At 39.7% G+C, this 16474-nt stretch overlaps 1 protein-coding gene across 2 annotated transcripts; it reads left to right on the top strand.

Annotated features, from left to right (window-relative positions):
• The first annotated feature begins 5608 nt into the window (after positions 1-5608).
• On the top strand, positions 5609-15881 carry LOC148070308 (myosin heavy chain, fast skeletal muscle-like). Of its 2 annotated transcripts, none has more exons than XM_087801178.1 (40): positions 5609-5656; positions 5846-6064; positions 6146-6289; positions 6370-6526; positions 6592-6619; positions 6695-6806; positions 6887-6979; positions 7059-7122; positions 7187-7285; positions 7348-7451; positions 7833-7971; positions 8043-8161; positions 8239-8388; positions 8472-8642; positions 8705-9008; positions 9072-9139; positions 9218-9305; positions 9379-9496; positions 9562-9685; positions 9762-9898; positions 9984-10239; positions 10470-10712; positions 10783-10959; positions 11027-11172; positions 11404-11494; positions 11573-11962; positions 12021-12147; positions 12206-12324; positions 12392-12588; positions 12654-12837; positions 12905-13070; positions 13712-13836; positions 13899-14207; positions 14273-14476; positions 14551-14676; positions 14917-15087; positions 15165-15269; positions 15355-15450; positions 15530-15661; positions 15742-15881. In XM_087801178.1, exons 2-40 carry the CDS (start codon positions 5861-5863, stop codon positions 15760-15762), a joined length of 5808 nt encoding a protein of 1935 aa, XP_087657304.1. In that variant the 5' UTR covers positions 5609-5656; positions 5846-5860; the 3' UTR covers positions 15763-15881. The 2 variants fall into 2 exon arrangements, with proteins under 2 accessions (XP_087657304.1, XP_087657305.1); XM_087801179.1 differs by having other exon boundaries at positions 9984-10243; positions 10474-10712.
• Positions 15882-16474: the final 593 nt, after the last annotated feature.

The raw sequence follows: 16474 nt of genomic DNA, 5'->3' as shown, positions 1-16474 counted from the left end.
TGCCACTTGCCTATTCTTCTGTACATCTCCCTCACTAGGAAGCTGCTGCTGACAGCTGAACTTCCTCACAAGAGGATTAATAAGTGTTATATTCTCCTATATTTTAATCAGCATAAGCTTGAGGAGTGTCCGAGTAAAGCAATAAACCTATACTTAACAATTCAGTTGATACATGGATTAAAAAGGCTGGATATCTATCAACCCTCTTAAGTAGCAGGAGCTTCAGGACTCATTCCCAGAGGTATCCGGGCGCGAGTGCCTCGTCCTCTAATTATATTCAGATGTAAACAGCTGAGTTAAGTGTAGAGAAAACGATATCACTCATCAGGATGTCATTAAAGGCGGAATGCTACAATCGTATAGTAAATGTCCATCAATAAATATAATTCTGATTGACATCTTTTTCTTTGATCCAAAATGTGCAACACAAACATTGCACCAATTTGATTTGATGACTATACAAAATTAATCTTTCTTTTTGATAAGAAAACCAACTCGAGCTTTGATGAACGATAATCTTTTGAAAGATTTTAAATGTCAGGAATGAGGCTGTTGCTATTTTGGATCTCTTCATGGTCCAGCATGGTGTGGTTTTCTCTCTTCAAGACAGATTAAGTCTTCAGGGTGGCCACATGTTTCAGAAGAACACAGGAGCTCATAAATCTCCGGTGAGTTTTAAATACTTTGGCACTATGCAGGTGTTCCACATCCCCGTTGAGAATTGTATCCTATGTGTTTTGAGGTATGTGTGTGTGTGTTATTGAAAGACTATGTGTGGGAGTGTGTGCTGGCCAAACCATCTCTCCTCTGGTCAGTTAAGTCTAATTAGCGTCAGAGAGAAAGGGTGAAAAGTAACACTTTATGATATTGGCTGCACTGTCTTGCTGCTTTCTAGGGTTAGGTGAGTAAATTCTGATTTTCTTATGACAAACATTGATCTTGCTTATACAGAACTTTGCTTATTTGTCTGTACATATCTTTATTTGGGCTGTGCTGGCATGACATCTAAACATAAAAAAATGAGTTGGAATATGAATGTACTTTCACTTTTCTTCTTAAAGATAAGTAAACTTTGTTAATAATTAGTATAATGTTTTTAACTGGTTAAAATGTCTAACCTCTGACAGATTAAGACTGACTACAAAAATGATTAATTCAATTATTTTAAATCTGATTCATAGGCGATTGTTAATATATTACTGACTTCATGATATTAGAGGTACAACTACAGACTAATAATAAAACATAAACCAGATCAGCAGTATATGCGGAGAATGTGATAAGTAGATATCTGTTTGTAATATTTTTTTAGGAAATGGAGCGTCCAATACAACCGTGCGCGATGACTGAATCTACAACCAAAATAAGTGCTTTTGCAGTTACCTGACCTGACAAAGGGGGGAGACAGATCCATACCACTACAGATCTATTTCAGGTAAAGTGTACTTTTACAAATACATTCTGTAATATCCAAGTATCATTTTTTAATTTAAAGGGCCCCTAATCTGTTAATTTAAGTGTCTCTTTAATTGATCTTGGACTCTATTGTACTCATCAGTACGTGTATGTTTGCACAAAACTTTCTTTTCATTTAAATATTTGCATTAGAAAATATTCTCAAGTCCCGCCCACTGAAAACGCTTTGGAGAGAAATCTCTTTAACCCCAACCACACACTCTGCTGTGATTGGACGAACATCGCGGGTTGTCGCCGCGCGTCATCAACTTCTCGTTCGCCAAGATATTAGACAGGGGAGAACTTTGTTAAGTAATAACTTCAAAACAGAGCAACATTTCGAATTATTGCTTAAATCCAATGTTCTTGTTTTGCTGTTCACAGTACGTCTTTAAATGTGATTTGTCTATGGATTGGTGTGTGAACAGCTAACTCTGCTGAAGTGACCCAATGCGTGTTTGAGCATTGATGACATTACGCCACAACTGAGTTCATCTAAGTAACCATGGCAACAGCAACCTTTTACGTAGGACTGTATGGCTTGATGCTAAAACATTGTGTGGTTCTACGTGGAGCATCAGTACAGAGGACAAAACAACACATAATTTAAACCAAATTCAAATAACTCAATACAATTTGGACAAAACCCCCAAGTCCCGCCTGATCACACTTTATTAAAAAAGGAACAGTCAATTAAATGTTAAACAGGGGATCGAGGCGCTGCTGGTTGAATCAAAGTTCTTGTGTGATCCAAAGACAGGATCGGCTCTGGGATCCACAAAATTATAATCCAGATTTATTCAGTATTTAGACCTTAAAAATAATGAAAGTGTATTTCCAATGTCGAAAACCCCCGAATTTCTCCCCTCCGATCACCTGCCTTTGCCACACTGTTTTATGTTTAATCAACTTTATTTGTCATTCATTTACACAACATTCCAGTTCAGAATAACGTAAATTCAATGTGAACTGGCTGTTCAGACTGTGGACGTATTAAAAAAGCAAATCAGATATGGGTCACATATAAGCGAAGAAATCAGTTTTAGGTCACTTGCAGTGTCAGAGTAGCCTTAGAGATAAGGTTGGGAGCTCAACCATGAGGGAAGAGACTCAAAGTAGAACCGCTACTCCTCCATGAGATGGCCTGGACAACCTATTAAGATGTGCATCAGTTGTAGGAGAATTAAGATACATTCACAACATTTGAATCACTACATTCCCCATGGAAAAGAGTTTCAAGGATCACAAACTGGAATGTCCCTGGTGAACAATTAATAACAGGTGTAAAAAAAAAAGAGTATATGGGTCCAACCACATGAAATAAGTAAGTAAGTAATTTATATTTATAGAGCGCTTTTCTAGACCAGGGTCACAAAACACTTAAGGACTCTTTTAGTTACACAATAGGTCTGTATGATTCAAGTCATATTATCAAGGGATATTTTCTGGGTTAAAAAATACTGAAACATTTTAGGAATACACAAATAAAATGATTAATCAGAAAACCTACTTTTTTTGTTTTTTTCCGTTCATCCTGTCAGGACCTCAAAGGAAACCGAAAACATCCATCATGAGAAAATTAGAAATCAATCAAAAGCTATAGCAAAAGGTAAAGTGTGTAACTTCGCGACATATAAATACCGAGCAGTCTCTTAAGTGCTCACACTTTCTAAGGAAAGTATGGCGACACATTCGAGGTGAGATGAATGCAGATAACAGGAGCTGGTAACATTAGAATCATGTTTGCACTTTCGCAATTTGAGGCTCCCTCTGGTGTTTATTAGAAGCCACTGACCTTTTACCAACTCAACTCAACACTACACACACACACACACACACACACAGAGAGACGTGCACATACACACACATTAATGGCATAACAAGGAACTGACAGCATCTTAAGCTGCCTCTTTAAGTATCTATAGTGCTTATGCCACTTAAGAAAATCATTTTCAGGTTTGCACCTACCAAAATAGAACAATTTAAAGATGATTTCATCTGTGGGTGTTTAGAAAAAAATGTTTTTAAAATTACCAAGCCAGCATTAAGATATAATATATACATCAAACTTTTACACACTCGACACCTCATGCCAACACATTCCAATCTTCTCACACTTCTATCCCAGGAGCCTTCATAGAGCGAGACATATATCAAGTACTGTTAGTCTTTTTATTCAACAATTCTACTCCAAACAATCGACCCATATCATATTCCTCAATCCTAAATTTAAATCACAACTTTAGTCACTCAACACCGTGTTTAACAATACTTGAAATGTGGCTAATCTACAAGAACTAAATAAATGAAGTTCCCTTTATGAGGGAAATCAATTGAGAAAAACAGATAGTATAAAGGTAATAAATGAAAAGTTGCAATAAAGTTAGGTAATGTTAATGCTTTTTTTTCATGAGTAATTTGTTTAATTGTAGAAGAGGTGTTGATAGTTAGATACATACAAAGAGCGAAAAAAATAAACATAGTAAATAGTATTTAAGAAGAATAAACTGGTTACGTGTATTAAAGCAGAGTTTATCACTTCCACTGAATTATTCACACAAGGAATAGATGCATGCACACCAAGCGGTATACAAATAGCAATTCAATTTCAAATAAATTCACCCCAAAATAGTTGCGACGGATGAAACAATTGAGTACTTACAGTGGTATCAAGTTACAAGCATTGTCAAGACTCATATCCAGGCTCTTTGTGTCCAGCTTGAAGACTGGAATGTTACTCAACCCTCACCTTGGTTTGTTATCCTGAACACAGTTGTTGCCACATGACAAATGAAGAAACTGTCAGATGAAGATCAAAGGCCATAAAAACACAATAAGCCCCTTGAGCATGTGGCATTTGGCTTGAGCATCAACACTCAAGGCTGATTCTATATTTGTGTTTTGCCTTATTAAGAAAGAAAATTTCTCAGATGGTATCATGTAACACGTAGCGATGGAAGAAGAGGCCAGTTATATCACCTTGGTAGGAACGTTGATATTTTCCTCCTCTTGTTGTTTAGCTCCGAAAATAGATTCCTTTGTCAAGGACATGAGTTCCAACTCTACTCCTTTCAATCAGGAAAATGTATATGTATCATTCACTGACAGACCTCCTTTCATGCTCTTATACGTAAGTGACCACCGAAAGTCACCGAGCATGATGAGGTCAGTTGTTAAACAGATCTTGAAGAAGATCTGCTCATATCCATCACTAGGTTGAAATGCATTTAGGGATTGTCTCAGCCTCCCTTGTGTATCCTTTAAGAGCAAGAATAGCAGTTGGCACAGGGGAACTAATCCTCAGCCATCCATCCTTTTCTTTGGAGCGCATTGGCAATGATTTCACTTTTTAATCATTTCCAACTTGTAAGGACTTTGAAATTGAATATGGATGATCTTTCAAGGTTCTGAATGTCACCACTGTGATGCCAAGGAGCAATACAAAGAAGCCTGAGTCAAACCTTCCGATTGTAAGAAGAGACAATGGATAGAAGAATCCTTCAACATTGTGTGTTTGACAATACAAATAATACCCATTTCTGGAGAGTTTAATGTCTCCTGTGCATATAAATACTACTGTCTATTAACAAAACAGACTTCAGATTAGTTTTTGTTACCATTGTGCTCCATTACATATCACCTCGTTGAAATTTATAAAGGAAGGGGAGTGACTAAAAATAATCTCTAAGAAACAACAACATCTAAAAATGTATTCTAACGAACAAGTATAATTAATAAAAGTAAGCTAAAATAGCTGCCAATTAAAATAACGTATTTTTTTATTGAAAGATTTTTAGAAAATAATTCAACAATAGAATCGTTCTCTACAAAGAAGATGGACAAAGAGCATAACAAGACAGCTGACAGTGAGGACGAGTGCCCAAGCATCATGCCAGGCGACATGACCAAATAGAGCAAACATACGCAATGGGCTACCCATCACTCTTTATAAAAAGGCAGTGCAAGTCTTTGTGCAAGGACAGACACCCAGCAAAGGTAAGTCACACTTAATGTAAGATTTGATAACAGTCATGGAAGCTTTGTAGTGTTTTATAAGTTGGCTTTTCTGTTCACAACTTTTTTCCATCACTCATTTGGTATTTTAGAAGAAAAGGAACTTATTTGAATACGAAATCTGTTTAACAATTTTCAGAAGTCTGCTCTCAATTCTCCAAGAAACCTCTAGTGACCAGGTGTCAAGGTAAAGAATGATAAACTGTATATTTATTTCAAATAATAACCAGGTTTTTCTTTTGTATCAAATCATCTGGTTTTCCTGTATTATAACATGAACTAAAACCAGGTCTAAAATAGAAGAGAATCTACTGAATTGTTCATCCACCTTACATGTGCATAACTGCATTAAACTGCTTTCATTAACTCTTTGCAGTAACCGGTCGGCATCATGGGTGACGCGGAAATGGAGTGTTTCGGGCCGGCGGCCGCTTTCCTCCGGAAGCCAGAGAGGGAGAGGATCGAGGCTCAGAACACACCGTTCGATGCCAAAACAGCGTACTTTGTAACTGAGCCCGCTGAGATGTACCTAAAGGGGAAGCTGGTGAAGAGAGAAGGTGGTAAAGCCACTGTCGAGACTCTTGTGGGGCACAAAGTGAGTCACGAATTAAACACTTCAATCAAGTACAAACTGAGAAAAGATCCTATTTTAAAGTTGCTTCTATGTTTATCGTAGAGCATCACCGTCAAAGAAGATGAGATCCATCCCATGAACCCCCCCAAGTTTGACAAGATTGAGGACATGGCCATGATGACCCACCTGAGCGAGCCTTCTGTGTTGTATAACCTCAAAGAGCGTTACGCAGCATGGATGATCTACGTGAGACCACTTAAATTATTAAACTCTTTCATCGATTCAGAGTTAATTCTGCAATAACAAGTTCCTCTCTCCATCAACAGACCTACTCTGGGTTGTTCTGTGTGACTGTGAACCCCTACAAGTGGCTCCCAGTGTACGACTCTGGGGTCGTAGCAGGTTACAGAGGCAAGAAGAGGATTGAGGCTCCCCCCCACATCTTCTCCATCTCTGACAACGCCTATCAGTTCATGCTCCAAGGTAACAGCTACCAGATACTGTCCATTCTAATAAGACAATGACTGTAATCATGTCTTTGCCAACAGATCGTGAGAATCAGTCAATCCTTATCACGTACGTTTTATCGTTTTAATGTTTTGGGAGGGCAAAATTAGCTCAGAAGCTTATTTTTGGTTTCTTTACTCGCAGTGGAGAATCCGGTGCAGGAAAGACCGTCAACACCAAGCGTGTCATCCAGTACTTTGCGACAATCGCGGTTGCTGGTGGAGGAAAGAAAGAGCACACTTCTGGGAAAATGAAGGTGAGAGCTGTAAAGGGGTAGTGTAAATTTGATCCCCAGATTCAAATGTATTATTAAATATTAAATATTTTTATCTACAGGGGTCACTGGAGGATCAAATCATTGCAGCTAACCCTCTGCTAGAAGCATATGGTAATGCCAAGACTGTGAGGAACGACAATTCTTCTCGTTTTGTGAGTTTCAAGCAGTTTTAAATATGCACGTTTTATTCTTTAACAGAAATGTATTGAAAATACTATTGCCTTTGTTCAGGGAAAGTTCATCAGAATTCACTTCTACACTACAGGAAAACTGGCTTCAGCAGATATTGAGACTTGTAAGTGCACTGGTCATGAGTAAAGCGTCAGAATGTTTCAAAACCATCTGTCTGTCTTGAAAAGATCTTCTGGAGAAGTCACGAGTTACATTTCAGCTGTCAGCTGAGAGGAGCTACCACATCTTCTATCAGCTCATGACTGGACACAAACCTGAACTAATAGGTAAACCAACATCAATTTTCGAGTTAACTTTAAACTAAAATACCATTGATCCTATCTTTCAGAGGCTCTGCTTATCACCAAAAACCCGTATGACTACCACATGATCAGTCAGGGGGAAATCACCGTGAAGAGTATCGATGACATTGAAGAATTCATCGCTACTGATGTGCGTACAGTTGTTTGTGCACTAGTGGTACTGATACTTGAAATGTTACCATCTGGACTTTAGACCTCACATCTTCCAGATTGTGATATTAATAATATTAATATAATGAGTTGGAGAAGCATAAACAATAAGAGAGGTTTAACAAATGTATATGTTAAGTTGAACATGTAATGACGAAAAACAATAACAATAAAATAAATGTAAATGACATTTCAACACGATCCGTCAGACAGTTTCTCTGACCTCGAAAGAGCAGAATAAATACAATCTAGGGGCTGCAATGACCCCAGCCTAGTCTGACCTGTGCTGCTAGTATTAATAATTTGATGTAAGACATACAGGAAATTTATTCACACAAGTGTTTTTTTCAATCCCGTTCAGACTGCCATTGACATCCTGGGTTTCACTGCAGAGGAAAAAGCCAGCATGTACAAGCTTACTGGAGCTGTAATGCACCACGGAAACATGAAGTTCAAGCAGAAGCAGCGTGAAGAGCAGGCCGAGCCTGATGGCAATGAGGGTCAGATTTGGAAACAAAACCACTTCGATTGGTGTAATTTACTTAAATGTATTGTGTTTTTGTGATTTTAGTTGCTGATAAAATTGCCTACCTCATGGGATTGAACTCTGCTGATTTGCTGAAAGCTCTATGCTATCCCAGAGTCAAGGTTGGGAATGAGTATGTGACCAAAGGACAAACCGTCCCACAGGTAAAACATTTTAAGCTAATCTTTACATGAAAGATTATCTGGTGTATCTATCATTTAACATACTTCCTTACATCTAGGTTCACAACAGCGTCATGGCTCTCTGTAAGTCGGTCTATGAGAAGATGTTCTTGTGGATGGTGGTCAGAATCAACGAGATGTTGGACACCAAACAGCCCAGAAGCTACTTCATTGGTGTGCTGGACATTGCTGGCTTTGAAATCTTTGATGTAAGTTTACTTTTCTAATATCACATCATCAATGTTGGCACAGAAGTGTACAGCTGTTAACAACTTGATATGAAATCTTTCAGTTCAACAGCTTGGAGCAGCTGTGCATCAACTTCACCAACGAAAAGCTGCAACAGTTTTTCAACCACCACATGTTCGTCCTGGAGCAGGAGGAGTACAAGAAAGAGGGCATTGAGTGGGAGTTCATTGACTTCGGCATGGACTTGGCTGCTTGTATTGAGCTGATTGAGAAGGTACATCCAGCATCCCTCCTCATCAGTTGAGTTTTATAATAACTATGCTCACCGTCCAACAGCCAATGGGAATCTTCTCCATCCTTGAAGAGGAGTGTATGTTTCCCAAGGCAACAGACACAACCTTCAAGAACAAACTCTACGACCAACATCTTGGTAAAAGTGCCCCCTTCCAGAAGCCCAAGGCTGTCAAAGGCAAAGCCGAGGCCCACTTTTCTCTTATGCACTACGCCGGTACTGTTGACTACAATGTCAATGGGTGGCTGGACAAGAACAAGGACCCTCTGAATGACTCAGTTGTTCAGCTCTATCAGAAGTCCTCTGCAAAATTGCTGGGTTTGCTTTATGCATCACACAGCTCTGAAGGTCAGTACCAATCCATTCCAAAATAACTGTGTAGAAAAATCTAAACATTATATTTTCTCCTAGACACTGGAAGCAAGAAGGCTGGCAAGAAGAAGGGTGGGTCCTTTCAGACAGTGTCTGCACTCTTCAGGGTGAGTAGTAACTGATAAAAGATAAACATTCAACCTTAAGCATAAATAATAATAAGAATATATCGGTTCATATGTCAGGAAAATTTGGGAAAGCTGATGACCAACTTGAGGAGCACTCATCCTCACTTTGTACGTTGCTTGATTCCAAATGAATCAAAGACTCCAGGTAGCATTCACTCAAACCAGGCTTGGCTAAGGACCTAAGACACACATTTTTAAAAGAATCCAATGTCTTTTAGGTCTGATGGAGAACTTCCTGGTCATCCACCAGCTGAGGTGTAACGGTGTACTGGAAGGTATCAGGATCTGCAGGAAAGGTTTCCCCAGCAGGATCCAATATGGTGACTTCAAGCAGAGGTTATTATCGTAGTTTTTTCATTCATTTGATGAAGTTTACAAACCATTCATTCATCTCTGATCAGATACAAAGTATTGAATGCCAGCGTCATTCCTGAGGGCCAATTCATTGACAACAAAAAGGCCTCAGAGAAACTCTTGGGATCCATAGATGTTGACCGTACACAGTACAGATTTGGACACACCAAGGTAAACTGTTTTTCACAGAAAGATAATTATAGAGGTAACCTATATTGGTAAGTTAAAATGGTGTGTACTCTTTAAGGTGTTTTTCAAAGCTGGTTTGCTGGGAACTCTTGAAGAGATGAGAGATGAAAAACTGGCCATTCTTGTCACCATGACTCAAGCTCTGTGTAGGGGTTTCCTGATGAGAAGAGAGTTTGTAAAGATGATGGAAAGAAGGTAAGACTGAGTTTTTCTTGATATTTTATCCTTCATCAAACATTGATGGATTCAATCATCTTCCCGTGTCTATGTTTCTTAATAGGGAAGCAATTTATTCCATCCAGTACAACATCCGCTCATTCATGAATGTCAAAACATGGCCATGGATGAAGCTGTACTTCAAGATCAAGCCTTTGCTCAAGAGTGCAGAGACTGAGAAGGAGATGGCTCAGATGAAGGAGGACTTTGCAAAGACTAAGGAAGATCTAGCAAAGGCTCTGTCCAAGAAGAAAGAGCTGGAGGAGAAGATGGTTTCCCTCCTGCAGGAGAAAAATGACCTCTTACTGCAAGTCCAGTCTGTAAGTTCTAAGATAGTCACTTTTGAGACTTTTGTGTCAAAGTTTAAAAAAAAAAACTAAAACTAAGATCTTTTACAGCAGTGGCAGTTACATTCATTTCAATCATTGCTGAAGTACAAATATAACTTTTTGAAGTTTCCAGAACTAAAAGACAGGAAACAAACACAACCACTTTCACTTGCTTTAAAAAAATAAAATAAAAAAATAACCCATTTACTTTGTTGTTGTAGGAAGGTGAAAACCTCTCAGACGCAGAGGAACGGTGTGAGGGACTCATCAAGGCCAAGATTCAACTGGAGGCCAAAGTCAAAGAGACGGCTGAGAGGCTTGAGGATGAAGAGGAAGTCAACGCTGAGCTGACAGCAAAGAAGCGGAAGCTGGAAGACGAGTGCTCCGAGTTGAAAAAAGATATTGACGACCTGGAGCTCACTTTGGCCAAAGTGGAGAAGGAGAAGCATGCCACTGAGAACAAGGTACCTTTTTATCAGCTAGGATTGCAATTAAGTTCCACAATAATGTAATGAACCATCATGGTTACTTTAGGTTAAAAACCTGGTCGAAGAGATGGCTTCTCAAGATGAGACCATTGCCAAGTTGTCCAAAGAGAAGAAGGCCCTCCAAGAGGCCCATCAGCAAACTCTGGATGACCTTCAGGCTGAGGAGGACAAAGTCAACACTCTGACCAAAGCCAAGACTAAGCTGGAGCAGCAAGTTGATGATGTATGTAGAAATAAGTCATTATAATTTGCAAAATAAATTCAGATTTACAGTTTGATTTTGTATTCAGCTGGAAGGTTCTCTGGAGCAAGAGAAGAAGCTTCGAATGGATCTTGAGCGTGCTAAGAGGAAGCTGGAAGGAGATCTGAAACTGGCTCATGAAACCATTATGGACCTGGAGAATGACAAGCAACAGTCTGATGAGAAAATTAAGAAGTGTGTGCAAATCATTTTGTTGAAGTGTTGAAATATGCCCTGTAGCTTCATGAAACAGTGTCCCCATTGTCAGAGACCAGGAAGTGAGGTTTCATTAAACCAGGCAAAGACAAAGATTAAACATTAAAGGGTGCCATGTAGACGGCTCTTAAAAATAAGATATTGTTTCACGAAGCTACAACAGCCTTCCGTTGGGAAAAATAACTGAAATTACCTCCTTGCCCCTTACAGGAAGGACTTTGAAATGAGCCACCTTCTTAGCAGAATTGAGGACGAGCAACTACTTTCTATTCAACTCCAGAAAAAAATCAAGGAGCTTCAGGTTTGACATTAGATTTTCTTGTGTTTTATTCCATTACTGGGACATTTCATTTTTTTAAACTTTTTATTTCAATGCCAGGCTCGTATTGAGGAGCTGGAGGAGGAGATTGAGGCTGAGCGTGCAGCCAGAGCCAAGGTGGAGAAGCAGAGGTCTGATCTCTCCAGGGAACTTGAAGAGATCAGCGAGCGACTTGAAGAAGCTGGCGGAGCAACTTCTGTTCAGATCGAGATGAACAAGAAGCGCGAGGCTGAGTTCCAGAGGCTGCGTCGTGACCTGGAAGAGTCCACGCTGCAGCATGAAGCCACGTCCGCGGCTCTCCGTAAGAAGCAGGCCGACAGCGTGGCCGAGCTGGGAGAACAGATCGACAACCTTCAGCGTGTCAAGCAGAAGCTGGAGAAAGAGAAGAGCGAGTACAAGATGGAGATCGATGACCTCAGCAGCAACATGGAGGCTGTTGCAAAGTCTAAAGTAAAGAAAAACATTGTAAAATGTCATCAAAACTCCGACTAAAATAATTGTATTTCAGGCCAATCTTGAGAAAATGTGCAGAACTCTTGAGGATCAACTTAGTGAGCTCAAATCCAAAAACGAGGAACATGTGCGACAACTGAATGATTCCAACATACAAAAGGCAAGACTGCAAACAGAAAATGGTGAGAACTTCCACTACAATTTAACTGGGATTTAGGCTGATTTAAAATCTAAATTCAGGTGAGATGAGCCGACAAATTGAAGAGAAGGAAGCCCTCGTCTCTCAGTTGTCAAGAAGCAAGCAGGCCTTCACCCAGCAGATAGAAGAGTTAAAGAGACACCTTGAGGAAGAAATAAAAGTATGCAAGCACTATAAACAAAAAGGCCTTTAATTGGGTATTTAAAAATATGTTTTAATTTCATCAGGCCAAGAACGCTCTGGCTCATGCTGTCCAATCAGCTCGTCACGACTGCGACCTGCTCAGAGAGCAGTACGAGGAGGAGCAGGAGGCCAAATGTGAGCTCCAGCGTGCAATGTCAAAGGCCAACAGCGAGGTGGCGCAGTGGAGAACCAAGTACGAGACTGATGCCATTCAGCGCACTGAGGAGCTCGAGGAGGCAAAGTAAGAATCAAACCAAACTGATCATTGCTGTGTAGATTACGAGTGATTGACTGACGTGTTTGCAGGAAAAAGCTCGCTCAGAGGCTCCAGGACGCAGAAGAGTCCATCGAGGCTGTGAATGCCAAATGTGCTTCTTTAGAAAAGACCAAACAGAGGCTGCTGGGTGAAGTGGAGGACCTGATGATCGACGTGGAGAGAGCTAACGCTCTTGCTGCGACCCTGGACAAGAAGCAGAGGAACTTTGATAAGGTCTGAAGTTGTTTTACACTAGAGTGACCACAGGTGAGGTGACCCTCATCTCTGTGTTGGTTCTCAGGTTCTTTCTGAGTGGAAGCAGAAGTATGAGGAGTGCCAGGCAGAGTTGGAAGGATCCCAGAAGGAGGCTCGTTCTCTCAGCACTGAGATGTTCAAGATGAAGAATTCATATGAAGAGACTCTGGATCACCTGGAGACCCTGAAGAGGGAGAACAAGAACCTGCAACGTATGGAGTCCTTGTTCCTAAAATCTAATGTATAAATCAAAACTAGAACTACAAATAGATGGGGAGACACTTCTCTAAGGTTATACAGACAACAATGACACTTTGAATAATGTATCTTTTTGCGCCCACAGTGTAAAAGAAAAAAACATTTTGCATTTGCTTGCGAAGCCTGCCCTCTAGTGTCATTATAGGGGATACATGGTTTTCTATAAATGATTGTCAAACAGGGGTAACCAACACTTTGCAACTACAAACTTCTACATGGACACTGTGCAAATTTGATGTGCAAAGAAGTTTTATACTTTACTACATATTATATTTATATTTATCAAAGCCTCCATTCACATTATTGTTCAATAATAATTTCACTGATCAAAAAAAACAAACCAAACCAGATAAGAGATGAGATTATTTTCGAAACTGAATATCTTTAGCCTGGGCAACAAGTTTCCCGTAGGAAACATTTAGGTAATACTTGGTCTAAGACAAAGTTCAAGTAGCCAAAAGGATATTATTTCACAATATTATGAATAAACAATTACTTGAGTGTTAGTGGATAGAGAAATAGAATAACATATAAATAATATGGAGTAAATTAATTTTAATGGCCAGAACATACATTGTATTGTGTTTTTTTACAGAGGAGATCTCCGACCTGACAGAGCAAATTGGTGAGAATGGAAAGACAATTCATGAACTTGAAAAAGGGAAAAAGGCAATTGAGATAGAGAAGTGTGAATTTCAGACGTCGCTTGAAGAGGCTGAGGTAAGGAAGAGAGTACTCATTTTTATTAAAACTTCAACAACTGATGTATTACTTTTACCCAGGCCACTCTGGAGCACGAAGAGTCCAAGATTCTCCGTATTCAGCTGGAACTGACTCAGGTCAAGGGTGAAGTCGACAGAAAACTGGCAGAGAAGGACGAAGAGATCGACCAGATCAAGAGGAACAGTCAGAGGATCATTGAGACCATGCAGAGCACTTTGGATGCTGAGGTGAGGAGCAGGAACGACGCCCTGAGGATCAAGAAGAAGATGGAAGGAGACCTCAATGAGATGGAGATTCAGCTGAGTCACGCCAACCGTCAGGCTGCTGAAGCTCAGAAGCAGCTGAGAAATGTGCAGGGACAACTAAAGGTAGTGATACAATTGATTTGAATTTCAGTTTTTGCAACAAGAACAATTTACAACCATGCACTCAGGATATGCAACTGCACCTTGATGATGCCATAAGAGGTCAGGAAGAGATGAAGGAGCAGGTGGCCATGGTGGAGCGCAGGAACAACCTGATGCTGGCTGAGATCGAGGAGCTGAGAGCTGCTCTAGAACAAACTGAACGAGGTCGCAAAGTGGCTGAGCAGGAGCTGGTCGATGCCAGCGAGCGTGTGGGACTGCTGCACTCTCAGGTTTAAAACTTAAGCCACATTTCAGATGTGACTGATAAAATAAAATAAATAAATACACTCATTTTTGCTTCTAGAATACAAGCCTTATCAACACCAAGAAGAAGTTGGAGGCTGATCTCATTCAGATCCAAGGTGAGGTTGAAGACTCTGTCCAGGAAGCAAGAAATGCAGAAGACAAGGCCAAGAAAGCCATCACTGATGTGAGTCATTATTTGATCAGAGCGCGTTCAGCCTGTATTTCCATTAGATTAAAATTGTTTGATTTCAAGCTGCAAATCGAAGGTTTTAAAAGATTGTTGCTGCCCCTGTGTCACATCAGTATAACTGCACTGTCATGGAACCTTGTTGCACATTAACACAATAATGCTGAAAAAGATAAAAAATATCAATATCCAATTTTTTCTTTAATACTGATTTAATTCAACTTGTTTTAATTAAAGGCTGCCATGATGGCAGAGGAGCTGAAGAAAGAGCAGGACACCAGCTCTCATCTGGAGAGGATGAAGAAGAACCTGGAGGTGACGGTCAAAGACCTGCAGCACCGTCTGGATGAGGCTGAGAATTTGGCCATGAAGGGAGGAAAGAAGCAGCTTCAGAAGCTGGAGGCTAGAGTGAGTATCTTGTAAAGTTCAATGTTTATATGTCTTCTTAGTAGATTTGATTAATGTTGCATTTTTTCGGATTCAAGGTTCGTGAATTGGAGTCAGAGTTTGATGCAGAACAGAGACGTTGCGCAGAGGCTGTTAAAGGAGTGAGGAAATATGAGAGAAGAGTGAAGGAGCTCACCTATCAGGTAAATTAGAGATTATGAAGAGAATGTGCATTCATTAAATGAGTGTTATAGCTCAATGACGTTCAATTTCTATTATTCCATGCAGACAGAGGAGGATAAAAAGAACATCATGAGACTCCAGGATCTCGTGGATAAATTGCAGTTGAAAGTTAAGGCATACAAAAGACAGTCTGAGGAGGCTGTAAGTAAACCACACAGTATAATGCACATGAAATACAGTTTTTCTGCAAAAGATTTTCAACGTAATCTACTATAAACAGGAGGAGCAGGCCAACACTCACCTGACCAGGTGCAGAAAGGTGCAGCATGAGATGGAAGAAGCTACGGAACGTGCTGACATCGCAGAGTCTCAGGTCAACAAGCTGAGGGCAAAGAGTCGCGAGATTGTTAGGGTAATGAAAAGCTTCAATCAAAAACGTTCTCCTTACATTTTTTGGATGTCTTTTTATGTTTCTTTATTATGTTTCTGCAGACCAAAGACGCTGAGGAGTGAAGAGAAACTTGCAGATCTCAAGTCACAAGAGGCCATACAATATGATCATCTTGTCACTTGTTTGCTTTCAAGAATGCATCTCTGAAAAGTCAATAAAAAGTAGATAGTCTGTCAAGCAACCCCAGAGTCTGTCTCAGGTATCTTTGTGTTTAGTGGTAAAACAATATTCAACATTCAATTTTTTTGGAGACAAATTGATATAAGTAAAATAAAGTCATAAAGCACATTCAGCACATTTCTGTACAAGTTTATTCCAAAAGGCTTTCTCTTGTCAAGAGGAAATATCCTAAATGTTTTAATTTAAGCAGGTACTCAGAGTCTAAACCTTGCCAACGAAAGATATGTAACTGACTTTCCCTTATTTTATTATCAGTAATCATGACACCCAAATAGGATTTTTATTTTTAATAATTGCTTATCAATGCATCTATTAATCTATCTTTTTTAAATAAATGCAGGAACGACTCTGTAGTTTACAAAAATCGTGTTCCACTCACCAGGCTAACATTAGCTCAGCTTTAGCCATGTCATTATAGTAATCTATTTAGCTTAAAATAAGTGTAAAACACAAGAACACGGCATAATACTCAAACCTTTAGAACATTCCAAGGAGGATATCTGTGTGTGTTAATGAATAGTTTCCCCCTTTGCCTCAGTTTTATAAAGTACTAAACGATTTTTTTTGGTTTCCAGACTAGTTTCTCTACCCAGG

The sequence above is a fragment of the Callionymus lyra genome, chromosome 10 (assembly GCF_982586985.1).
Source record: "Callionymus lyra chromosome 10, fCalLyr1.hap1.1, whole genome shotgun sequence".
In the NCBI taxonomy this organism is placed as follows: Eukaryota; Metazoa; Chordata; class Actinopteri; order Syngnathiformes; family Callionymidae; genus Callionymus; species Callionymus lyra.
This window is presented reverse-complemented; position numbering and strand designations above follow the sequence as displayed.

What these genes read in the sequence shown, in the direction of transcription:
- LOC148070308 (XM_087801178.1), top strand. Translation starts at nt 5,861, where the DNA reads ATGGGTGACGCGGAAATGGAGTGTTTCGGGCCGGCGGCCGCTTTCCTC. An exon ending in CTATCAGTTCATGCTCCAAG is followed by an intron (nt 6,527 to 6,591) that starts GTAACAGCTACC and finishes CTTTGCCAACAG; the next exon opens with ATCGTGAGAATCAGTCAATC. An exon ending in AGGCTGTTGCAAAGTCTAAA is followed by an intron (nt 11,963 to 12,020) that starts GTAAAGAAAAAC and finishes ATTGTATTTCAG; the next exon opens with GCCAATCTTGAGAAAATGTG.